Source organism: Erinaceus europaeus, chromosome 12 (genome assembly GCF_950295315.1).
Source record: "Erinaceus europaeus chromosome 12, mEriEur2.1, whole genome shotgun sequence".
In the NCBI taxonomy this organism is placed as follows: domain Eukaryota; kingdom Metazoa; phylum Chordata; class Mammalia; order Eulipotyphla; family Erinaceidae; genus Erinaceus; species Erinaceus europaeus.
Window position 1 is genome coordinate 88836908 of NC_080173.1, and position 25524 is coordinate 88862431.

A 25524-nucleotide genomic window follows, 5' to 3' on the forward strand; every position below is an offset into this window, starting at 1 on the left:
CTTGGTCACTTTGTATCTCTTTGTGCTGTCTGTGACTGAGCCCAATTAATTTGCTTTATATATACCTGTCTTGCACCCATATCTGGGTTATTTATGGCTATATTACAATCAATTTGATGAAATAGGCGAGCTTATGAAAGTAAATATTTGAAAACACGGTCTGTAATGGTGACTTATTACTCTAGTACACCATCTATTCCACAGTCCTCATTTTACTAAAACAGCAACTGTGATCCAAACAATAGGACAGAGTTGGCAAATCACACAGCACTCCAGACCCGGGTCATGTGATTGGCAAATGAGCATGGTTGGTGCTAACACTTCCACCCGGAGTAGATTGAAACTATGGGAGTGGCTCTGCAGGAGACAAACATCTGAGAGGGGCTCGCTTAGCCAACTCTTAATCTACTTTGTCATCACAGGCACATTTTCCTTTCTCACACATCCATTTTTCTTATGTATCAAGCATCTGAAAAATGTATGCAGTGATTTTCAGGAGGGGGACTATTTTGATAATTCTTTTAGCAGGATTGGATGGGAATGTTGAGGATAGCTTTAGGGGCCAGGTAGTGGCACACCTGGCTGAGCGCATGTGTTACAATGCACAGTGACCTGGGTTCGAGCCCCCGGTCCCCACCTGCAGGGTGAAAGCTTTAGGAGTGGTGAAGCAGTGCTGCCGGTGTCTCTCTGTCTCCCTCTCTGTCACTCCCTCCTCCTCTTGATTTTTGGCTGTCTCTATCCAATAAATAAAGAAATTTTAAAAAATTAAAAGGTAGCTTTATGACCTGCTCTGAGTAGACTGTTCAATAAGCAAAAGGTAAGGTGTTGTTTTTGGCCATCACTGCTAAGTTATGAGGAATATAAAGATTTGCAGTAAACAAAGTGAGAGAGGAGTGATTTCATGCCCTAAGACCAGTGTGGCCCTGTGAATCCTAATTATCCATTGAGCAGATTTTACCTGTCTAATTAGTCTCTCTTGGGTGCCACTTAAGTCAATATACTCTTGAGTCCCATGTAGTTACCATTTTTGTTTTTTCTTTATGCTATCCAGGAAAGCTATATTTTTCACTGTGCATCTCCACGAAATCGCCAGTTTGAAAGATCTTTTTTTATTTTCGTATAGGAAAACTTCCCTAGTATTGCTGATATTAATCTTACTTAATATTAAGTAATATCGCTGCTATATCCAGTTTCTGCACCAAGTGCATGCTTATTAGATGTGTGTCAAACATATATTAAAATAATCTATTGTCTGATTCATAGTTTATTCACAATTTCAATCACTTATTTTGGTTCTTTGCATGATTATGTAGGTAGTCATAAAACTGTTATCTATGACTGTGCAGAAGGCCATAAAGTCTGGAAACATATGCTACTAAATAGTTTATTTATTGCATCATAATATATAGAATAGTGGTATTCTCTTGGTCTTCAGACTTTATAACCACTATATCACTTTCATACAGAGAAGAGTGACAATTCATTTTTTTTATGTCATACCTATCACCCAATGCACATATTGTGGACGTACAGTACATTAGAATTAATGATGAAAGTCATCATGAGTTAATAATACTTTGGATTTAAGTTATTGCTATCAATTACTGAGCAAAGTGAATTAATAATGTGTTATAATCCAGCCTAAATCCCCTCTGTGAAAACTCTTTGCATAGACCTTGGAAATTAGGTTCCTATTATGGTGTGATAGCAGCTTTCTAAGGTCCTGCTACACTCCAATATTAGGGAAAAGCAAGAGAGAAATAAAGTGTCTTCCAGAGTGCTATTCATCAGAGCAGGCTTTCCTGATAAATAACTACTATGGATTCTTAAAGCATTACTGTGGATGTAAAATAAAGCAAAACATAGCAACTTCTTTACGACAGGTTAAATGTAATTGTTTGATAGAGCCTTGTGAGTCATTAACCTCTGACATCTCTTGAGGAGAGAAAAAGCAGAAACCAGTCTAGATATTGTTTTCAAAGTCCCCTATCTTCTTTATTTCCGTTACGGTGTGTGGGGGGAGGGGGGTAGAATAGGTGATTACTACACAAACAACCAAAGACTTCACATTTTGTGTTCTCTTCAGTCATTTTCTGGTGTCAGTATAAGGTCACTCTTCACTGATGATTTTGGTGTGAACCTCCCGGCTCTTCACCCGCAGCTTGTTGACCTGGGACTCAGCAATGTCAGCCCGTTCCTCGGCCTCCTCCAGCTCATGCTGGATCTTGCGGAATTTAGATAGGTTTGTGTTGGACTGTTCCTCCTAGGAATAAAAAGAGAATTGTTAAGGCACCCATGCTATGCATCCTTCTAGGTCTGGTAGGCTTAACGAAGAATGGAGTTGACCTCTATGGAGAATTTAAGATTCTCAACTAGAAACATTATCTTAACTATCTCGTGGGTTTTGCTTATCATTAAAATCAATGTTATGACTTTTTAGGGCTTAGTGTCTCATAAATAATCATCCCTATTTTTGCAACCAGAGCATATTCAAAGATATGCACAAGTAGAATAAAGAGAAAAGACAAGAATACTGTAGTCATACTTGTTAATTCTTGCCATAGTTAATGATTAATCACTCCATTAACTATTTATTTTTATAAAATTTTGTTTAATATTTATTTATTTATTCCCTTTTGTTGTTCTTATTTTATTGTTGTGGTTATTATTGTTGTCGTCGTTGGTAGATAGAGAAGGGGAGGATAGAGGGAGTAGAGAAAGACAGACACCTGCAGACCTTCTGTGAAGCAACTCCCTTGCAGGTGGGGAGCTGGGGGCTGGAACTGGGATCCTTACACTGGTCCTTGTACTTTGTGCCATGTGCGCTTAAACTGCTGCACTACTGCCCGACTCCCCATTAAATATTTACTAAGGATAAATTTCTTAATAGTTTTTAAGAGTAAGATAAATGTTTAATTTTATTATCTAACATTTCAAGACAATCAGTTTTTGCCTCTTGCTTTTGATGCAGTGGTTCAACTGGCATTCCCTAATACTGAATAATCCTTATGTTGTATGGTTTCAGAGACTAAATAAATCATCTTTCATGTAACTATACTCCTGAGTGAACCTTCTCTTAGTTTTTTATTTCCTCTGTACTTTCTTGGACAGGCTTTGGTATGAGGATTATGCGAGCTTCTTAGCATGATTTGGAATGGCTTCCCATCATTCCTCATGTGCTGAAATGGCTGAAAGAGCTTGGGGATTATATGTTCCTTTAAATTTTGAGATATCTATCTGGACCTGAGTCCATTTTTTAAAGTTTTCTGAATAGCTTCTTAATCCAACTTAGTAATTATATTCCAGTATAAAAATTATCAATTCTTTTTAAGATTTCCATTTTATTAGTTTATATTTTACGTTAAAAATCCTTCCACTTGGAAAGTTTATTTTTTTTCTCATTCCTAAGCTATAAATTTACATTTTCTTTCTCTTTTTTCCTTTATGAAACAAGCTATAGGTACAATTCATTCTCCAGAAATTATTAGCTAGTACTGAAATTATGAAATTAAAAAATAGTTTATTTCCTCAAAGTCTACTTTTATCTTTAAAAGTACTTGTTATTTTTATTATATTTGTTATTTATGATTTTATCAGTAAAGGGTCAGTTTATTCACTTTTTTTCTTCTAATTTTAGAAGCACATTGAAATCAATTAATTATCCTTTAAGGACAGATTTGAATTATGCTATAGGTTTGTAGAGGTTGTATTTTTCTTGAAATTTCACTTCTAATGAATAATGACTCATTATTTATTTCCAATTTAACCAAAACCATTTAGAAAAAGTAAGTTTGTTAACATTTAAGTATTTGAAATGTTTAAAATATCTCCTCATTACAGTTTGTTCAAACAGCAACTAAAGTATATGATCAGTCTCATTTCTACTTTAAAATTTTTATGGTTCCTATGAAAGCTGAAAGTATATCTTAAAGTAAAGCAATTAATACTATAAATAATAAGCGATAATTACACAGCAGTCCAGTCTACTTTAAACGAGTCAGTCGTTTACCACAAGTGAAAGTAAATAGTTATTTATTGCATTGTCTTAGAGGAATTCTCTTTACACATCTATTCTAAGAGTACTTACAGCCTCCTCAGCTTGTCTCTTGTAAGATTTCACTTTTGCCTGAAGTTTGTCTACCAAATCCTGAAGCCTGAGGATATTTTTCCGATCTTCTTCAGTCTGAAAGATTATTTAAAATATATATATACATGTATATATATCACATTACTGTTGTAAAATTGCATATGACTGTTTCAGAAAGACAGAATGATGATAGACAGATAGATATGCTAGAGCATGCTTTGTAGATAAAATAATAATAATAATAATTGCTGTACTTGGTAAGTGAGTTCCTTCACTCTCCTCTCATGTTTGCGTAGACCTTTGATAGCATCGACGTTACGCTTTTGCTCACTCTCAACCTCTCCTTCCAGTTCACGCACCTGAAAATAAGTAGACTCTTGAGAATTTTCATCCACTAAGGCATGGGCAGCAAATGGAAACAGATATTGAGATATTTACTCTGGCCTCCAGTTTCTGGATCTGCTTCTTCCCACCCTTCAGGGCCAGCTGCTCAGCCTCGTCCAGTCGGAGCTGCAGGTCCTTCACCGTCTGCTCCATGTTCTTCTTCATCCGCTCCAGGTGGGCGCTGGTGTCCTGCTCCTTCTTCAGCTCCTCAGCCATCATGGCTGCCTGGTGAGCAAATAAACCAAGTCAGTTGGGAGAGTGGAAATAGCACCTCAAGTTGACTTTCCCCCCCACCCCACCCCCCTGCATCACCCTCTGCTCACATCGGTGATGGCCTTCTTGGCCTTCTCTTCTGCATTGCGGGCTTCCTGGACAATGTCCTCCATCTCTCCCTGGATTTGGGAAATGTCTGTTTCCAGCTTCTTTTTGGTATTTATTAGACTGGTGTTCTGTTTAAAATTAAGTTATAAAATATTTAGTTATGTTAGCAAATCATTTCAATGGTAGCTATTTTAAAAAATAAAGATAAAATTTTGCAAGTCAAATGTATATTGCAGATTATCCAGTACTTGCAAATGCACAGTTCATAGTAACATCAAATGGCACCATGATTTTTGACTATTTATTACTAACAAGATCATTCACAATGAGAACAAATGTGCCAACATTCCATTTCTCCACACTCTCAATAAAAATATCAATATGAATAATGAGGGTCAATAAATGAGTAATACGGCAGTCTTAGATAATCTTAGGAAATGAATTTATTCAAAATAAAACAGCAAAATGATTCTATATATATATGTATATATACTGGCTGTCATTTAAAAAAAGTTCAAGCTTCTATTTTCTGAGACACAGAAGCATTTATTAAAGGCAAGTGTTCTTTGTTTTCAGTCTCACCTGGGTATGTAGCAGCTGCACGCGCTCACTGGCATCCAGCAGCTCCTGTTCTGCGATCTTCCTGCTCCTCTCTGTCTGCTCCAGGGTGGCCCTCAGCTCCTCAATCTCAGCCTGCAGCAGGTTGGCTCTGCGCTCCACCATGGCCAGCTGCTCCTTCAGGTCCTCCTGGCCCCGGAGAGCGTCGTCCAGGTGGATCTGGGTGTCCTGTGGGCATGAATTCTCACTGAGACATCCTGTTCTCAATGCCGTGCTTACCCCAACCTCCCTGTGTCCTCTCCGACTCCCCTGACCTTGAGGATGCCCTGGGTATTCCTGTAGTTCCTCAGAGCCTCTGCAGCCATGCGGTTGGAGTGGTTCAGCTGGATCTCCATCTCATTGAGGTCTCCCTCCATCTTCTTCTTGATCCTGATGGCATCGTTCCTGCTTCTGATCTCAGCATCCAGGGTGCTCTGCATTGACTCCACGACTCGAATGTGATTCCTCTTCAGCTGGTCTATTTCCTCGTCCTTCTCGGCAATCTTCCTATCAATCTCGGACTTGACTTGGTTCAGCTCGAGCTGGATGCGTAGGATCTTCCCCTCTTCATGTTCAAGAGATGCCTTAGTGAGAACAGAAGTGGGAGTTAATAGGGAAAAGACATTTGAATTTTTTTTTTCTGTACAGCTCTCCTGGTCATTTTGTGTTATTTATCATTTTGTCATCTATGGGAATGAGGTTGATTGTCCACATTTATCTACTTAGATCATATAAATTGCCCTATACCTCTGCTTCTTCTAAGGCAGCTTGAAGTTCTGATTTTTCCTGTTCCACTTGTTTCTTTATTTTCTCCAGTTCATGGATACGTTTCCCTCCTTCTGCAATCTGCTCCGTGAGGTCGGAAATCTCCTCTGTTGTTCAGTATGAAAAGACAAGTAGAAGTTTGGTCAGTCAGCTGATATAAGAAAAATGTCCTGCATGGCTATTATGAAAAGTGAAAGGGAATTACGTTGCAGGTTTTTGTTCTCTCGCTTCAAAGTTTCTAAGTGATCCAAGGATTCCTCATAGGCGTTCTTCATCTTGAATAACTCTGTGCCTAGAGAGCGGGACTCCTTCTGGGAAGCCTCAAGCTCAGCATGGGTTTCCTCATATTTCTGTTTCCATTCTGCCAGAATCTGAGAAGACAAAAGACGTAGGTCATCTGCTATAAAGGTTAAAGGAAGAGGTAGGAAGCAGTGGTTGCTCCAGAAATCACCTTGTCGAAGTTCCTTTGCTTTTTGTCCAGGGCTGCGCAGGCTGCATTTGTTCTCTCTACATCCAGCATGAGGTCCTCCACCTCATTTTGCAGTCTCTGTTTTGTCTTCTCGAGGGATGCACATTTGGCGTTCACAGCCTCTACGTGTTCCTCAGCAGCCTGCAGACGCTGGGCCAGCTTCTTCCTTGAAGATCATATGTGGGTGCAGACAGAAGTGAACCAAAACAAGAATCAAGAATTACTTCCAGGCCAGGTTGTAACATTGTAACATGTGCAGTTGGTTGAGCGCACATGTTACATGCACAAGGACCCAGGGTTGAGCCCTCAGTCCCCACCTGCAGGGAGAAAGCTTTGCAAGTGATGAAGCAGGGATGTAGGTGTCTCTGTCTCTCTCCCTCTCTATCTTCCCCTACCCTCTCAATTTCTTGCTGTCTCTATCCAATAAATAAAAATAATCAAAAAAACTTTAAAAAGAAATATGACTTCCACCCTGAAAAGCATATAAATTCATACTAGAAATATCCTGTCATTCATTGATTCATTCACTCAAAATATGCTGTTGAACTTCTTTTGTGAACCATACAATAAGTATATAACTGTGAACAAGACAAAAAAAAAATCCTTGCTTCATGAAACTTACAAATGAGAAAAATATATAAAACATACTGTCTATATAAGTCCAATGAAGAAAAATAAAATAGAATGAATAATTATTCTAAATTTTAGGAAAGGTCTTTCCAAAGGAACACATATGAACCAAGATCTAAAACAATTCAGAAAATGAACTCGAAGGAGGTTGGCGAATTATAGAGAATATTCTAGGCAATAGGAACTAGAAAGTACAAAACCTGAAGCAGCTTTGAGATTGGCATGCTTGACAAGCAACAATAAATCCAGATTATCTCTAAAAAAATTTCTTGTTTGTTTGTTTCCTTAACTAAATTGTAGACTAGCAGGGTAGGGGCCATGTTTACTTTATTCAAATCTTATTTTCAGGATTTGATAGTGCCCACCAAATAGGATCTAACTGATGGACAATTTAGTGAGTTCACTGAATCTTCAAGAGTTGCATCTTTCCAATTCAATGTATGAAAATGTCTGCACATTTTCCCTCCTCTGTGCACATACTTGGCCTCCTCCAGCTCCTCTGTGCGCTGGATGGCATCCGTCTCGTACTTGGTCCTCCACTGGGCCACCTCGCTGTTGGCCTTGGACAACGCCCTCTGCAGCTCAGCCTTGGATTCCTGCTCCTCCTCATACTGTTCCCTCAGCAGGTCACAGTCATGGCGGGAGGACTGCAGGGCGTGGGCCAGGGCGTTCTTGGCCTGTGATGATAGTTACACCTTCATTTTACTGAATATTTGAAGATTACTTATTATGTTTCAAGAACCTTAAGATTTGGTCTAGCAAGCACCATTTAGGGTCAAGTCAGGGAGAAAAGTAAGTCATAATAATACTTACCTTTGTCTCTTCCTCAAGTTGTCTCTTAAGTTCTTCAATCTGTTGAGTAAATGCTTGTTTGCCCCTTGATAACTGAGACACCAGAGCTTCTTTTTCATCTAACTGACGTGATAATTCACCTAGTAGGCAAAAAGAAACGGCATTCCTCTTTTAAAGTGAAGAAAAAACAAATTCAAGTCTTTTGTCAGAACTAAATTTTAACTCACATGATCCCAAACCAAATGCACATATGGTTCATCTCTATCGACATTTTCACATTTAATGTCAAAGTTCTTGGTTTACAGTGAATTTTGCAGATTAATCTGATTAAATATAATATATATTCTCTCTCATCTCTCAGTCGCTAATTCAGGGTTATGTGATGTACTATGGTAAAAAAAAAAGTAAATAAATAAACAAACCCTTCTGATGACTATCAAAGGAGGCAGCTAAATGTCTGATTCTATATATTCCTAATTTCATTAAATTTAAAGTAGACTAGGTTATCTATTATCTTATCCAGACATTTTCTTCACTCTGGTCCAGATTAAAAAAAAAAAAAGCTTAACTTTAGGCAGGAAAAAAAAAAGTTTGACTTGAAATGGAAATAGTTCCCAGAGTAATTCCCTAATCTTCGGCACCCCCTTACTATGGCCAGATCCTCAAGACCTTTCTAGTCCATTTGCAGTCTTTCTCTCCATTTTTTTTTTAATTTTGAAGTCTTTATCTCCAAGTCTTTGTCCCCAGGTAACCTTGCAAGTAGGTTGAGAATCTGAGCTGTTCAGTGATTCACATATGCCCTCAGATGCTTTTATTAGGCTCTCACAGCACCAGCTCAGTTGTTTTTAACCACAGGCCTATTCTGAGGCAGCAGGGAATGAAAGAGTTACCGGATTCAGTCTGTAGGCGTCCCCTCTGGGTTGTCAGGTCATTGATCAGCCGCTGTTGCTCTTCTTCCTTTGATTTCAGTTCACTCACTTGGTCCTCAAGAGTTCGACACATTTTCTCTAGGTTTCCCTAAAGGAAAAGAAGTGTGTGGGGGGTAGAACTCTTAATATTATGCTGCTACCATTTCCCTTAGAGCAAAAGTATTCTGACATACTGTAAACCAAATTCTCTTGTGTAATCTGATATATAAGTGATTTTTTTCTTTATTTTATGATTGTTGACTGAAGTTAAAAATATATACATTGAGATATTAAAAAATGAATGGTAAGATTGTGTTTGGTATAATCTAAAACTTAAAAGATTCTGTTTGGTTTATTTTTTTCCTTTTTTGCCTCCAGGTTTATGTTGGGGTTCGGGGCTTCTACTATGAATCCACTGCTGCCGGCAGCCATTTTTTTTTCCAACTTTATTGGATAGGACAGAGAGAAATTGAGAAAGAAGGGGAGATAGAAAAAGAGAGAGAAAGAAAGACACCTGCAGATCTGCTTCACCTCCTGTGAAGTGTCCCCCCTGCAGGTGGTGAGTGAGCGGCTTGATACCAGATCCTTGCATTGGTCCTATGTGTGCTTAGCCAGGTATGCCACTGCCTGCCCTCCCCCAGATTCTGTTCTAAATGTAAGACTTTGTAAGGATTATATGGCATGTTTTCAAAAGGATTGTTAACAAGTACTTCATTGTCCTTCTGTATAAGGAACTTTTACTTACTAGGTTCTTTCTTTTTTTTTTAATTTGCTTTTTCCCCCTTTTCTTGCCCTTGTTTTATTGTTGTTGTAGTTATTGTTGTTATTGATGTCATTGTTGTTGGATAGGACAGAGAGAAATGGAGAGGGGTGGGGAAGACAGAGGGGGGAGGGAAAGACAGACACACCTGTAGACCTGCTTCAACACTCGTGAAGCGACTGCCCTCCAGATGGGGAGCCAGGGGCTCGAACTGAGATGCTTATGCTGGTTCTTGTGCTTCGATCCATGTGCGCTTAATTTGTGGCACTACAGCCCAACCCCCCTTACAAGGTTCTTGATAACTATGAAATTTTATTTTATCAACTGGATACCTGGAAAAAACACTTAATCTAAGGTTAAAGATAGAGCTGTCACTTTTGATAATCTGAGAGGGCCTTTGTACTTAGCTTAGTTCTTTGTATGTTGAGTGAAAAAATAGTACTAGCTTTAGTATCTTTCATTCTTACCTCCTGGATTAACTCACATAGCAAATGACATAAAATATGTAATGTGTCCTGTATCGAATCTGATGCAAATGTAACAGTAAAGGAACAATGCTAAGAAAACCTTCCCCAACTCTGTAGCACCTTGGCTTTAGAGATGGTGTCTACATTGCTGGCCAGGTCATCGATCTCCATCTTCATTTCGCTCTTCTCCTTCTCCAGCTTCTGCTTGACCCTCTGCAGGTTGTCAATCTGCTCCCCCAGCTCAGCCACACTGTCCGCGTGCTTCTTCCGAAGAGCTGCCGCTGTGGCTTCGTGCTGCAGGGTGGCCTCCTCCAGGTCCCTGCGCATCTTCTGGAACTCGGCCTCCCGCTTCTTGTTCATCTCAATCTGGGCCGAAGTCGCCCCACCAGCTTCTTCCAGCCTCTCACTGATCTCCTCCAGTTCCCGGGAGAGGTCAGAGCGCTGCTTCTCTGCTTTGGCCCTGGAGGCCCGCTCTGCTTCAATCTCTTCCTCCAGCTCCTCAATGCGGGCCTGGGAGAGTTGGGAAGCACAGGCTTAGCTTCTTATGTCATAACAGTATCTCTTTCAGTAAGACTAACGTAAATGTGATCTTACTTATAGCTTTTTAAAGAATCATTGGACATAATGGCTTTATTGTTAGGATAGCAATCAACTGTAAGAGAAAACTCCCATGAACTGCCAGATTTATTCAAAAGTATTTATATCAGTCATGGAAGTATTGATAAACAAGAAACAGAGTCAGCACAGCCTTTCAATAATGTAACCAAGGAAGTAGATTTTCAGCATTTGTGACTACAGTGTTATCTGTCATAGAGAAGGCAGGGAGTGTAGCTACTTTTCAAGGGATAAAATGCTTACTATAAAAATCAAATTATTAGAAGAATTGAGATGAAGCAGTTCAGGTAAGAGATCATTCTGTCTCTGACACCACCATAAACCAGAGCTGAACAGTGCTCTGGTAAACCAGAGAGACAGAGAGAGAGAGAGAGAGACTGACTCTCATGCCTGATGCTCCAAAGAGCCTGTGTGTGACAGTCTGATGTAGTATCATGATCTGACAGACACTGCAAGGGGCGATAAAGTGCAAAAGACTTGTAAACAGCAGGTCTCTAATAGGTGAACATGTATACTTACTTGCAACTCTTTGATCTTCTTCTGCAGTTGAATGCCAAGGGCCTGTTCATCTTCAATTTTGCTTTGCAGATTGCTCATTTCAAACTCTTTCCTTGTTGAGAAATAATAGCAAAGAATAACTGAGTCCATATTTGTCACTGAAAGCAAATTCACAAGTAGTTCTCTTATACTTACTTTTTGAGCCTTTCATCAAATTGTTGTTTTTCATTTTCAATGTCCATTATGGTCTCTTGGGCCAATTTGAGATCACCCTCCAGTTTCCTTTTAGCTCTTTCAAGGTCCATGCGTAATTTCTTTTCTTGCTCCAAGGACCCTTCAAGCTAAACATAAAGAATGTTGCTTCAAAAGGATCACTAATTACATTTAGAAGAAAACTTGTGCTCTCTTAATTACAACATAAAGCATTGGATTTTAAATAGTGTTAGACTTACATCATCCACTTGCTGCTCCAGCTTGATTTTAGCTTTGGTCAGGGTGTTGACTTTGTCCTCCTCTGCCTGCAGGTCATCCAGGGTCTGCTGGTGGGCCTCTTGGAGGGCTTTCTTCTCTTTGGTCAGCTTGGCAATGGTTTCATCCAGGCCTGCCATCTCTTCTGTGAGGTTTTTCACCTTGAAAGTTACAAAAGAAATCATTTCTACTGGGAAGTAACTTAATGGATGGTAGAACCTCTTTCTTGTCCAGCAGAAGATCATTTATACCTTGTTCTCTGTGGCATGCTTCTCCTTTTCCACCTTGGCCAATGTCAGCTCAAGGTCATCAATGTCTTTCTTGAGCTCTGAGCATTCATCCTCTAGTTTCCTCTTCTTGGCTGTCAGCTCAGCGTTGATCTCTTCCTCATCCTCAGCTCTCTCAGTCACCTCTTTGATTTTGGCCTCCAGCTGGATTTTGGTTTTGATTAACTGGTCACATCTTTCCTCTGCATCTGCCAAGCCTTCAGCTTCCTTGAGTTGGAAACAAAAGAAAAATGGGGGGGGGGAGTGAAATATTTCACAGTAATAATTGAAAGGCTTACTGTCAATTCTCTGGATTTAAACTTTGTTGAGCCACCAGCTGTGTGCAAAGCAAGATATATAAGATACTGCTCTGTTCTTAACAAGAGGATATTCTGCAGTGAAGACCTATTGCCAGAAACCACCACTAATTCAGAAATCAGTTAGAGACATACAAATTCAGAAAAGTTGTACCAGAGATGGTTTCATGACTATAATGGCATTTTGATTGAGTAGTGGCTACTAGCTTGGATTTAGTTTTGCAGAGATTAACTTAGAAGAAACAGGGAGAGGTGGTATTCTAGCAAGAGAAATTCAAGCTGTGATTGCTGATTTTTTCTTGCTGTTGTTGTTGTTGTTGTTTTTGTTAGTATGATCCTGAATGTGATGTTGTCAACTTAAATTGAATCACAAAGTAATCAAGAAGTCCTAGAAAGATGCTTTGTCTACATTTGAGAAAGTTGTGGGAGGACAGAAAGTAAAAGATAAATTTGCATATATATTCACAGTGAGTCCTTTATCAGTCTTTAAATACATAAAAGAATAAAATGCTTTTGCTTCTGTGCAGTGAATATAGTGGTATAGTAGGAGACAATTCAGGATAGCTTGGAAAAGTGGAAATAGAATAATAATAAAAAAAATCAATACTTTCTTCCTTCTTTATTCTCGAATAAGGCATTATAATAATAAAAATATTATTATTGCATGGCCCCAAACTTGACAAGAAGTGGCCAGTTTTAATCACCAGGAAAGATATATCATTTTATGATGAGTGAATTAAAGCAGACCAATTCAATTCATGTGAAATGAAAAACTATCTTATAAATCACATTTCAGAGTTGACAAAAGCGATTCTAAAATGAATGGTCCAGGACTAAATGTACAGTGAACAAACCGGATGAAAGACTAGGGAGTTGGGGACAGGCAGAGAACTTAGGTGCCAATTCAACAACCTAGGTATGATGTGTCAGGTTACGGGCTTAGGAGTAAGATGGAAAGAATCTGATTTTTTGATGTTGGTAAAAAATAAATAAACAAATAGGATGATTAAGTGAGAACATCCAGTTAAGTACACATATCACCAGGCGTAAGGGTCCAGGTTTGAGATCATGCTCCCCACCTGCAAGGGGAAGTTTCACCAGCAGTGAGGCAGGCAGGCCTTCAGGTATCTATCTTACTTTCTCTCCCTCTCTGTCACCCCTTCTCTTATAATTTCTCTCTGTTGTGTAAAAATAAAATAGAAAGAAAGAAAAAATGACTGCCAGGAGCTGTGGATTCGTGGTGCAGGCACCAAGCCCCAGCGATAATCCTGATGTCAAGAAAAATAAAGAAATAAATCCAATAAAATCCTATGTTTAACATAGCCATTTGTCAGCTATAAATATTTTGACTTCAGAACCACAGACATTAGGAAATGCAAGAAAGTTTCAGAGGACAAAAAAAAAAAAAAAAAAAAAACCCGAACTCGAACTCCTTGCTATCCAGTCCACCACTTAACATTTTACTTAGGATAATTTCATGTTCAAATCTTGTTCAAGGACTCTTATCAAAAATAAAAGGAGTCCTAAGCCTAGAGTTTAATGGAGTTGTGCATAATGGAAGATCAGAAATTCTACTTCATTTCCCTGGGGCTAACTGAGAGGAGTGGGGAGAGGTGACTGATGAATTAACAAATGAGCTGTATTATTAGCATCACTTTTCCCCTCCAGTGAGTGTTTCCCACATAGAACAGCCAATTCCCTGTCACTGATGACCAAAGTTGTCACACAGAGATCCTGATTACTGGCACCCAGGTTTGTATTTCTACTTACAGCCTGAACTTGGAGCTGCAAGTCATTTTTTTCTTTCAACAGTGACACCATTTTTTCCTCCAGTTCCTTCCTTTTTGCCTCTGACTTGGCCAGTTCATCTTTGGTTTTCTGGAATTCTTCCTTCATCATGGCCATCTCCTTCTCCGTCTCTGCACTCTTGAGCAGAGGCTTGATCTTAAAGAAGAGTTTCATCCAGGGCCAGTGCTTGACATTCATGAAGGCGCGGATGTTGTACTGGATACAGAAGATAGACTCCCTGAAATCCAATTGATGCCGATTAGATCGTGGTTGATGAAATGAGATAACATTTTGGAGGTGAGAGTGGAGGTTCTGGCTCCACTGTGCTCTTTTTATTTTCACTTGTTTTCTTCCAAAAACATGAATCGTATTTGGGGGTGATGGTGAAGAAATTGCTAATCACTTAGTTCTCTATATCAGTGCTTCCCATACTTTGGCATTCATTAAGAATATTCAAAGACTGACTTCTTTTCCTTATCTCCAGAAATTCAGATTCATATATAAGTTGAGACCTGAAATTTTGTTAACAGATTTTTCAAGAGATGTTGATGGCCAGGTCCAAGGGCCACCCTTTGAGAAGCACTGCTCTTCATAGGCACTCCTCAAACTTTCCTACTTGAACACCACGAAAAGCAGCTGAAGGGAATGTAGATTCCTGAGGTGTGTGAAGTGTGAGATAAAGGCACTCATTAAGAACTCACTTTCCCTTATGCCTCTCCCAATCCATATCAAATAATATTGCATCTGCCAATCGCAACCTAATCAACACAACGATTGACACCTCAACATGCTTCACCTCAGACTGTGTCCAGAGACTTCATATGTGGAATGACTACCCTTCAACTTCATTACCCGGGTGAGACCTTTCCTTTCATAGTATTCTCTAATTCCATACAAGGAGGTTCACTTTCTAACAAAGTCCCAAAACCTAGATATACACTAGTTTCTGTGAGAGAGAGCATATGTTCACACGTATCCATAAACTACTGCAAAAATATTTACCTGAAAGCAGAAGTACACTATAGTTTGCAGTGAGTACCCCCCTAACACTTCCTCTCCACTATTCCAAGCTTTGGGTCTATGATTGCTCAATAATTTTTTTGGCTTTGTACGTTAACTCTCTTTTCAGTCACCAGGTTCCAGATGCCATCAGGATGCCGGCCAGACTTCCCTGGACTGAAGACCCCACCAATGTGTTCTGGAGCTCCGCGTCCCCAGAGACCCACCCTACTAGGGAAAGAGAGAGGCAGACTGGAAGTATGGACCGACCAGTCAACGCCCATGTTCAGTGGGGAAGCAATTACAGAAGCCAGGCCTTCCACCTTCTGCAACCCACAATGACCCTGGGTCCATGCTCCCAGAGGGATAGAGAATGGGAAAGCTATCAGGGGAGGGGATGGGAAATATGGAGATTGGGTGGTGGGAATTGTGTGGAGTTGTACCCCTTCCAAGAGAACTAACAGAGCATAGCTCCACCATTCTATGTTGTGCCAGAAACAGAATTCCGGATCTCAGACATGAAAGACATGTTCTTCACCACTGGGTAACCTACTAGACCACTAAACATTATTTTAGGTGAAATTAATGAAATATAATAGAAAACATTAATAATAGCATCATTATTATTGGTATTAAATATTAATGTTAATGACTAACAGTAGATGACTGAAATAAAGATTATTTACATATTTACACACATGCTTAAATGTATATACAGGTAAATATTAAATTTAAAGTGCACACCTCACTATTGGTCTCATTTACATATATCCTAAAATTTGAAGTGCTTAGCCTAACGATGCTTTGGCTTTGTTTTTGTTTGCCTAATAGTCTTACAACTTTCAAATCACCAGAACACTAGGCACCTTGGTAACACTGTCTTAATTTAGAGAAACACATGATTCACAGGAAAATGGGTCTGATATTGCCAATCACAATAGATCTGGTAATGGAGATGATCAAGTGGAAGGGGTCTTTGCGTCTTGTATATCACTCTTAAGAAAATATCATCTGCCATGAAATTCATTATCTCTTAGTTAATAATCTGCCCAATAACTTCCTATTAGAACTTCATTGCTAAGACAATAATGTTGTCACGCATTTATTTTCTTTTCTTAGATAAGAACTGCATATTGTATACTTCTTTTTTTTCAACTAGCATGTATTCTCTGGTGACTGTCACTGCCTTAAATGTTCTGATAGAAGCATACCCCGAGTTCCGTGTAGGACTTTTATATTTGAATCTTAACTGAAGGCCTTCTAAAATGTGTTTTTGTTATTTATTTATTTGTTCATTTATTTATTGGCTAGAGACAGCCAGAAATCGAGAGGAAAGTGAGGGAGAGAGGGGCAGAGAGAGAGAGACAGACAGACAGAGACAGAGACACCTATAGCACAGCTTCACCACTTGTGAATCTTTCCCCCTGTAACTGGGGGACCAGGGGCTTGAACCCAGGTCCTTGAACATTGTAACATGTGTGCTCAACCAGGTGCTCCACCACCCAGCCCTGCTCACATGTGTTACTGAAGAAGAGAAAGGTGAATTAAGTAAGCACTGTGTTCCCGTACCTCCTCTCCACCATCTTCTGGTATTCCACTCTCGCTAAAAACCCTCTGCACCTGGCCTGGGTTCGAGTAATCAGCTGGGCCAACTTCTCATCTCGCATCTCTTCTAGGAGCCCCAGAAGACCAGCTTTGAAAAAGACCTGTGTGAGAGCAAAGTCAATCAGAAAACAATGTCTAATCTGCAGAGAGACAGAAATAGCAATAGACAGACTCTAGAGACCATTACCTTGGTGTGACCAAACTTATACTGGGTGTGGTCAATGTCAATCGATGCAAGGAGCTTCTCAGAAGCCTTCTTGCTATCAATGTATTGACCTTCCGGGATAGCACTCGCATTTAATACCTTGTACCTATTAAAGTAAATATAGTTTTATTTAACTTAAGTTTACACTCGTAGTCGATAAATATTAAACAATCCACTAAAACCAGAATTGTTAAGAATAGTACTTGTGTTTGTTTGCTTACAGAAGGGACACTGTCTACTTGGAAGACCAATCTAGTAATTGGCAATCTATTTTTACTACATTTTACCTCCCTGCACAATTATAACTTTCATTCCTGCCTCAGTAGATCTTGTTCCTCAGAAAGGAATCAATAATCTTCCAATCAAGGTGTAGATGGCCAAGAAGATGTAGTATAGGATCCTAACTAGATTCACTCACTCTTGAAGATTCTTAGTCTCCGAAATGAGTACTAGAGTGAGGAAATCTTGTAGACAAAGACGCTGATGATATTTACATTTACAAAGCTTTTAGAAGAGACTATGAGATTATGAAAACATGCTCAGTGCTCAAAATGGCAGCTCTAAGAATTGTAGACATTAACGTAAACACCCATGAAGTAAGCCAGAAGCTCAGTGTAAACCAACAGCAAGTCTGAGCAGCACTAAAAATGCGGTGTTCTGTATTCTAAAGATACTTCGAGACTTGTGATTTTTTTTTTTTTTACTACTTTGTGGCAAATTGAAACTAGCATATAGGCTCCTGTTTTTTAAATAATTGTGTTGCTTGCAACTAATACCACATTTTAAGGCACATGACGGTTAGGAGAGTCTGACCTCTGTTTGAAGTCTGCGTAAAGGATTCTGCTCGGGAAGCCTTTCCTGCAGATGCGGATGCCTTCCAGCACACCGTTACACCTCAGCTGGTGCAGGACCAGTTCGTGCTCCATGGCCCCTAAGAAAGCACATACTTATCTCACTGCAGGGTGTTTGTTTGTTTGTTTGTCTGTGGCAGTTAAGCTGTATAGTTTCACTCCAAAACTATTTTGCCACTGGGGTTATCATTGAGGCTTAATGCCTACATGACTTCACTGCTTGTAGTAGCCAATTTTTTTTTCTTTTCTTTCCTCTAGGTAGAGGTGACAGAGCGAGAAAGAGAGAGAGACAGAGAGAGAGAGCGGAGAGAGAGGGAGACCACTAGGGAAAGATAGAAAAAGGACGAGCATATGGATTGACCTGCCAATGCCCATGTCCAGCAGAGAAGCAACTACAGAAGCCAGAACTCCTTCCTTCTACACCCCACAAACAATTTTGATCCATATTCCCGGTAGGGGAGAAGTGATAGTAGGAAGAGGACAAAAGGGCTTTGAACTCCAGCTCCATCAGGACCCGGAGAGAGAGGAGGGAAAAGGGGGGAACATTTGGATGTGGTAATAGTGTCATAAGTGGCTTGGAGGGGAAAAGAGGACTGAACTTGGAAGGAAAAGGGGACACATACATACAGTGCAGACAGAGAGTTGTAGAGATGACAGTTAACCCATGTCTGCAACCCTAGAAGACTTGTGGTGGCTTACAGTAGAGGGATCAGGGATTCAGAACTCTGGTGGTGGGAACGATGTGGAATTAAAACCCTGTTGACATGTAATTTTGTAAATCAATACTGAATCACTAATACAAATTTTGAAGAAAAGAATAAATGAGTACTCCAACTTTGAGACATAAAAATAAGCAGGGGTTGGGGGAGTGGAGATTGCGGAAATGCTTAACTTCTCTTGAAGTTTCTTCCCTGCAGACACTCCTATGTGGTACGGTAGCCCAGGACTCAAACTTGGATCCTTGTGTATGATAACAAAAAATGCTCTGCCACCTGCTGTACAGGATGTGGGCGCCCCAAACTCTCTAAAGTTTCTTACCGGGAGTTTTTGTTTCATTGGGGATGATACAACGCACAAAATGAGGATGGGTACTCCTGAGGTTGGTCATCAACTTGTTCAAATTCTCCTGTCAGATCAGGAAAAGTTCTGTTATCTAGGGCATTAGATGTGGGGGTGAGCACTTAGTGATGCCTGTAGAATCAATGGCTGAGTTGAATGATTCCCGTTTAGGTCATTTTCATTTAAGATAACCCCTCCGTAGGCTTCCCCTGAGAGACAGTTTCCTCCTTGGCAACTCTCCTCTTGGATCTCAAAAGTTACATGCATACAGAGCGATCTGACATATTATTATGTTCAGTATATACAGAGCTGCCCTTCTTTCTGTCTTGGTCCCTGGTCACCACATATATTTATAGGGAGATTCATTCCCATAGTATATGGTTTTGCTTGTTTCTGCTAATCTCCACAGTTCTCCATTAGAACACATTAAATTAGAATACACACAAAAATGTTTTTCTTCTCAAATGATCTCACTTGTAGAACTTAAGAGCAAAGAATAGTAAGGAAAAACAGAAGGTGAAACTTGGGCGGGCAGGGGTGGGGGTGGTGGCACACTGGTTAAGTGTACACATTACAGTGCACTAGGTCCCAGGTTCAAACCCCCTGGTCTCTACCTGCAGGGGGAAAGCTTTAAAAATGGTTAAGTGGTGCTGGAGGTGTCTTTCTGTCTCTCCTCTCTATCTTCCCCCATCCCTCTTGATTTCTTTCTGTCTCTAAGTAGTTAATTAATTTTTAAAAATCTAAAAAAAAAAACCCAAACTATAAATAGTTGGACTTAAAAAAAGTAACTTGGACTGGGTATTGCATCCTGCACCAAAGCAAAGGATCCTGGGGATGGAGGAAGAGGGTCAGGATGAAAAATGTTAGAGGGAGTTGGGCGGTAGCGCCGTGGGTAAAGCGCACATGGCGCAGAGCACTAGGACTGGCATAAGGATCCCGGTTCGAGCCCCTGGCCCCCCATCGCAGGGGAGGGTCGCTTCACAGGCGGTGAAGCAGGTCTGCAGGTGTCTGTCTTTCTCTCCCCCTCTGTCTTCCCCTCTTCTCTCCATTTCTCTCTGTCTTATCCAACAACAACAACATCAATAAGAACAACAATAATAGCTACAACAATAAAACAAGGGCAACAAAAGAGAAAATAAATAAATAAATGAAGAAATATTTTAAAAAATTAAAAAGAAAAAACATTAGAATCCTGTTGTGTCCCCTACACTCCAATCAATGGGAGATGAGAGGTTGTAGCTATGTATTAAAGACTATACTGCAAACCAGTAAGCACCCCAATAAAATATTTTAAAAGATTTTATTTCTTGTAATCATAGTTCTCCCTTTCCAGTTCTATCAAATTGTAGGGCATAAAGATGATATATAAGAGGAAAATCCTACCAATCATATTTTAGAAGTGAGCAGGTTTAGAACAAGAATACTATGTTGGGAAATTTTTAAGCTAGATTTTCATGTCTTACTGGGGATGTACTTTTCTCTTATTGTCATGACTCAACCCGATTATGAATGGTAGAGCATTAAGTTTATAGCATTCCCTATAATGGTCTTCTATGTTGGGCTTGGTGTGAAAGATGAGCTAAAATATAATATTTGAATCATTAAGTTGTTTCTCTCCAAAGCTAGATAAACAGGGGTTAATCCCTTCCTAGACATCTTGTGAAAAGAAGATTCTGTGCTTTTAAAATCCAATTCCCAAAGTAACTGGGAGAGTGTCAAAAACAGTTTTTTCCTTACTCTGAAAAGGGCAGACACAGTCTGAAAAGAAGATCCCTTCTTCTTAGATCCTTTCTTGGCAGCACCACCGCTACTTGCCTCTAGAAAAGAAAATTTAAAAGAGTATTATCCGAATGTGATTGAATGTGTTGAGACAGTTCCCTGCCTTTTTGAAAACTTCTGTGTTATTTTTTGGGGGGGGGGGAATAGCATAATGGTTATGCAAAGAGGCTCTCATGCCTGAGGCTCCAAAGTCCCATGTTCAATCCCCCACCCCACCATAAGCCAGAGCTGAGCCAGTCCTCTGGTTAAAAAAATAAAATAAAAATTACAAAATTCCTGTGTCATCAAGTGAAACAGTTCTTAAAAACCATACTAGGGCCACCTTTGTTTGAACCTAGATTAATGTGAGCTAAGTGTGTATCCACTTTATATAATTTTTATGTCATTTATTATGAGAATAATAAAGTGAAGAGCATTCACCTTACCACAGAGATTGGTTTATAATACACGCAGAGACAGGGTAACTTCAGTAATCACTAAGAGAAGTTTGTGTTGAGGGTCAGAAGTTTGCTATGATCCTGCCTTAAATATTTCTAGAGCCCCAGTGTCCAACAAATGTGAAAGATAACACGGGAGTACTATGGAAGCCAGAGCTTTTCACTATGTGAGATCCTCATGGTTCCTCCCTGACCTTGGCAATAGGTTTTCTCTTCAGGCTGGAGTGAACCACACATGTGCAATTATGATGCAGCCTACTTACCCCAAAGTTGACAGAACAGTGACTAGGGGCCACCAACCCTTCTGTCAGGACTTTGAGTTTACTAGTCTTAATCTAGCATTGCATTTTGGAATACCTAAAGAAAGTGTTCGTGTGTGTGTGTGTGTGTGTGTGTGTGTGTTACCTAGTTCAGCAGCGTGAGCCCCAGAGAAGAGGTTTGCTAGTGTTTTCAGTGAAGACTTCTGGTACAGGCCCACAACGGTCTCATTCAGGGGGTCCTTGTTCTTGTCAAGCCAGCCAGTAATGTTGTAGTCCACTGTGCCAGCATAATGAATCAGAGCGAAATGGGCCTCAGCTTTGCCTTTGACAACCTTGGGCTTCTGGAAGTTAGCAGACTTTCCAATATGCTGTTCATAGAGCTTGTTCTTGAAGGAGGTGTCCGTGGCCTTAGGGAACATGCACTCCTCCTCCAGGATGGAGAAGATGCCCATAGGCTGAAGAACAGATCACAAAACAAAATTGTAATTCTATTTAAAATTCTTTTCTCTGTAGAATTAAAACAAGATGAAAACGTTAGTTATCACAAAGTGGTTTTAGAAATGCAAAACAGACCTTCTCAATGAGCTCAATGCAGGCAGCCAGGTCCATCCCGAAGTCGATGAAGGTCCACTCGATGCCTTCCCTCTTGTACTCCTCCTGCTCCAGCACAAACATGTGGTGGTTGAAGAACTGTTGCAGCTTCTCATTGGTGAAGTTGATGCACAGCTGCTCCAGGCTGTTGTACTATAGGAAACAATAGAAAGAGGAAATTACTTTTTATTATTTGTAGCTTTAGGGGAAACTACTACTATTTGCTTTCTGATTTAACAAATGAAATTTAACTTTTTAAAACTTAGTTTTCCATGTAACTGCATGAGATCATGTATTTTACAAAAAAAAAAAAAGCTGCTAAATTAAAAGTTTTTGAATATCCTTGCAAGTTACTTAAGAAAATGTTTCTGGGGGCCGGTGGGTAGTGCAGCGGCTTAAGCACATGAGGCGCTAAGCGCAAGGACCGATGGAAGGACACCGGTTCGAACCCCCGGCTCCCCACCTGCAGGGGAGTCGCTTCACAGGTGGTGAAGCAGGTCTGCAGGTGTCTATCTTTCTCTCCCCCTCCTCTCTCGATTTCTCTCTTTCCTGCCCAACAACAACAACAATAATAATAGTAACAACACCGATAAACAACAAGGGCAACAAAAAGGGAAAAAATGGCTCCAGGAGCAGTAGATTGTCAGTTCAGGCACTGAGCCCCAGTAATAACCCTGGAGGCAAAAAAAAAAATGTTTCTAAGGGGCTGGGAGATAGCACAGTGACTATGCAAAAAGACTGTCATGCCGCCCAAGGCACTGTAGATCCCAAATTCAATCCCCAGCACTCGGGTAAGGCAGAGCTGAGCAGTGCTCAGGTGAAGAAAAAAAAAATGTTTCTATTATGTATCAGAAAGATAGAGTTTGACTTTATTTTAACTTTTCATGAATCATTCCTTGAGACTTACAGACTTCTTGAAATAATAACTTTTCCTGTGTGTACTCATTTATTTCTTTCTGTATCCTTTCAAAGATCATTCTTTAACACAAGTTTCATTTTGTACTTCTTGGGGAAAATGTTTGAATATTTTAACAAAATGAATCAAATGACTAGAGGTCTGCATTTACTGATTCTCTAGCAGTTCATAACTCACATCAAAGATCTCAAAGCCAGCGATGTCCAGCACCCCGATGAAATACTGCCTGGACTGATTGGTGTCCAGCTGCTGGTTGATGCGGGCCACCATCCACAGGAACATCTTCTCATAGACGGCTTTGGCCAGAGCTCCCACCGCATTGGTCACCTTAAAAAACAAAGATACAGGGCAGAGGGTAGATAGACTCTCATGAAAGAAAGAGACTGTCATGCCTGAGGCTCCAAAGTCCCAGGTTTAATACCCTACATCACCAGCAACCAGAGATGAGCAGTGCTCTGGTAAAAACAAAATAATAATAATAATAATAATAATAATAAATAGATCTCCTGAGTTTGTAATAGACTGTTATAAAGGTGCTTGCACCTTTAGCAGTGAATTTGAATCATGAACCTACCTGCTCTACAGTCTGGCCTTTGGTGACGTACTCATTGCCAACCTTCACCCTGGGGCAGCAGAGAGCTTTGAGCAGGTCAGCAGAGTTCAGACCTTGGAGATAAGCCGCCTTGTCAGCAACTAAAAGGAAGAAAGGATACCATGGTTTTACTATGACCCAAAGCAATCCACTTCCTAAATTATTTTTAAGCTATGGGCATTTTGTGCATGTTTTTAAATTACCTGTTTGGATGTCCTTGGCTTTTGCTTTGTTTTTCACTTAGCTATAAGTATGGTGCCCTCAAGGACTTCATATATTACAGGGAACATTTATTCAGCACACAATGTTTCACATAGTATACTACCTAGATATAATTTAAAGCTCTTTTTTTTTTTTTTTAAGAAACTCAACTCTCAAAAATACATTTGTCTTCTCAGAGAAATGTATGGGTAACAAGTTAGCAATTTCTTTTTACTGAGAAGAATAATGGTTTAGGGTCGGCAGTAAAATACAGTAGTTGGTACATGTGTAACATTCCACGGTTTTCCACATAACACTCTAACCCCTCACCTAGGTCCTCCTCCACCATCTTGTTCCGGGACCTGAGCACTCTTCTCCACCCCACCCCACCCCAGAGTCCTTTACTTTGGTGCAATACACCAATGAGCAATTGGTTTTTGTTTTTTTCTAAACCAACATGACTTGGTGGATGACTCAGTCAATACCTTCAGTGCCATCTGGCTCTGCTTGTTCCTCACGCTGCTTTTGCTTGAATTTCATGTTCCCATAGTGCATCACACCCCCCGTGAGTTTGTAAATAGAGACCTTTTCTTCATTAGTAAAGCCCAAAATGTCAATAGCACTCTGCAAACATAATCAATAGGTTTTCTGTTAGATAGAATTGACATTTTATTAGTGGTTCCCCTTCCCGACTTAAATTGGGGAAATTGCTAATATTAACGGAGGACATGGGGTCTATATAAGGACTTGATCAACCAAAGGCCAGTAGAGAACATTAGAATTACAGGTGTATTATACTTTTGAGAATTCATAAAGTAACCTTCATATACAGAAGATGCATAGTTAGCTAAGAAACTTGTTATTTTGAGAGGTGCTAGGGTTCTACTGCAAGTCAGTTACAAAAAATAGTTTAAGGTGAATTCAGGTAGTAACATCTCTAAAAAACATTTAAGGGGACATAAAATGTTACAGAGATAACCATAGTCATTCCAATTGATTCCAAGTAAACTATCCATGATAATCTTTGAATCCTTTTTCTTTCTTTCTTTTTTTTAGTTTACTAAGAACTCGATAATTATCTAGGACCATTGCTCTGACCCAATATAATCTTATTTTCTTGTGTTTAGCTTACATCTGTGGCCATCAGTTCTTCTTGATCATCAATGCTGGCCACGCTGATCTCTCCGTGACTGATGAAGGGGTAATCATATGGGTTGGTGGTAATCAGAAGCATTTCTAAATGCACAGAAAGAGGAAAGGTAGTCAGAATTATCTGCATGTAACAATAACCATTGTAATTGCAACACTAATTATGTAAATCCAGAATTGAAAATCACCTAATTATCTTGAATAGGGCATAGGTTTTTTTTTGTGTGTGGTTTTTTTTTTTGCTTTTTTTTTTTTTTTTTTTTACCAAATTTACAAAGTTACTTTAAAAGCAAGACATGTAAATTTGATAAAATTCAGTCCTGAAATAATATATTGAACATGCATTGGAAGATGCAATAACGTTGAAATGGAATTACAGCATTTCTTACCAATTAGTTCTGGCTTTTTATTTGATGTGATCTGATAAAATATGTGATAGCTCCTTTCGGCTTTAAGCTGGAAAGTAACTCTAGACTTCTCTAGCAGATCTGGATGGAAACAAATAATGAATACATATATATATATATATCTTGTGAGACGAAATTTTGCTTTTGGTCAACTTATAGGTCATAAGAAACAAAGTACATAAAGGGTATTTGAGCACTTACATGTTTCAATATCAGCAGAAGCCAGTTTTCCTGTAGTACCAAAGTGGATTCTGATGAATTTGCCCTTAGAAGAAACATTAATGTCATTTTTATTTGTTTTTTTTTTTAAATCATATCAAATTGCTGGGAAACTCAAAAGC

General features: G+C 39.6%; 1 protein-coding gene across 1 annotated transcript in view; it reads right to left on the minus strand.

Annotated features, from left to right (window-relative positions):
- Window positions 1-1970: 1970 nt before the first annotated feature.
- The window catches only part of LOC103113208 (myosin-2), a 29186-nt gene continuing 5632 nt past the window's right edge, over window positions 1971-25524 (minus strand). Inside the window, exons 9-40 of the mRNA XM_007522733.2 lie at window positions 25385-25448; window positions 25166-25264; window positions 24760-24863; window positions 24113-24251; window positions 23409-23527; window positions 23012-23161; window positions 21901-22071; window positions 21473-21782; window positions 20589-20668; window positions 18831-18918; window positions 17755-17872; window positions 16924-17047; window positions 16701-16837; window positions 14115-14370; window positions 12013-12255; window positions 11746-11922; window positions 11489-11634; window positions 11315-11405; window positions 10301-10690; window positions 8936-9062; window positions 8067-8185; window positions 7734-7930; window positions 6606-6789; window positions 6360-6525; window positions 6137-6261; window positions 5665-5973; window positions 5375-5578; window positions 4795-4920; window positions 4526-4696; window positions 4342-4446; window positions 4088-4183; window positions 1971-2263 (exon numbers count right to left, since the gene is read on the minus strand). Coding sequence (XP_007522795.2) covers window positions 2111-2263; window positions 4088-4183; window positions 4342-4446; window positions 4526-4696; window positions 4795-4920; window positions 5375-5578; window positions 5665-5973; window positions 6137-6261; window positions 6360-6525; window positions 6606-6789; window positions 7734-7930; window positions 8067-8185; window positions 8936-9062; window positions 10301-10690; window positions 11315-11405; window positions 11489-11634; window positions 11746-11922; window positions 12013-12255; window positions 14115-14370; window positions 16701-16837; window positions 16924-17047; window positions 17755-17872; window positions 18831-18918; window positions 20589-20668; window positions 21473-21782; window positions 21901-22071; window positions 23012-23161; window positions 23409-23527; window positions 24113-24251; window positions 24760-24863; window positions 25166-25264; window positions 25385-25448 — 5088 coding nt within the window. The 3' untranslated portion in view covers window positions 1971-2110. The remainder of the gene's footprint in view (window positions 2264-4087; window positions 4184-4341; window positions 4447-4525; window positions 4697-4794; window positions 4921-5374; window positions 5579-5664; window positions 5974-6136; window positions 6262-6359; window positions 6526-6605; window positions 6790-7733; window positions 7931-8066; window positions 8186-8935; window positions 9063-10300; window positions 10691-11314; window positions 11406-11488; window positions 11635-11745; window positions 11923-12012; window positions 12256-14114; window positions 14371-16700; window positions 16838-16923; window positions 17048-17754; window positions 17873-18830; window positions 18919-20588; window positions 20669-21472; window positions 21783-21900; window positions 22072-23011; window positions 23162-23408; window positions 23528-24112; window positions 24252-24759; window positions 24864-25165; window positions 25265-25384; window positions 25449-25524) is intronic.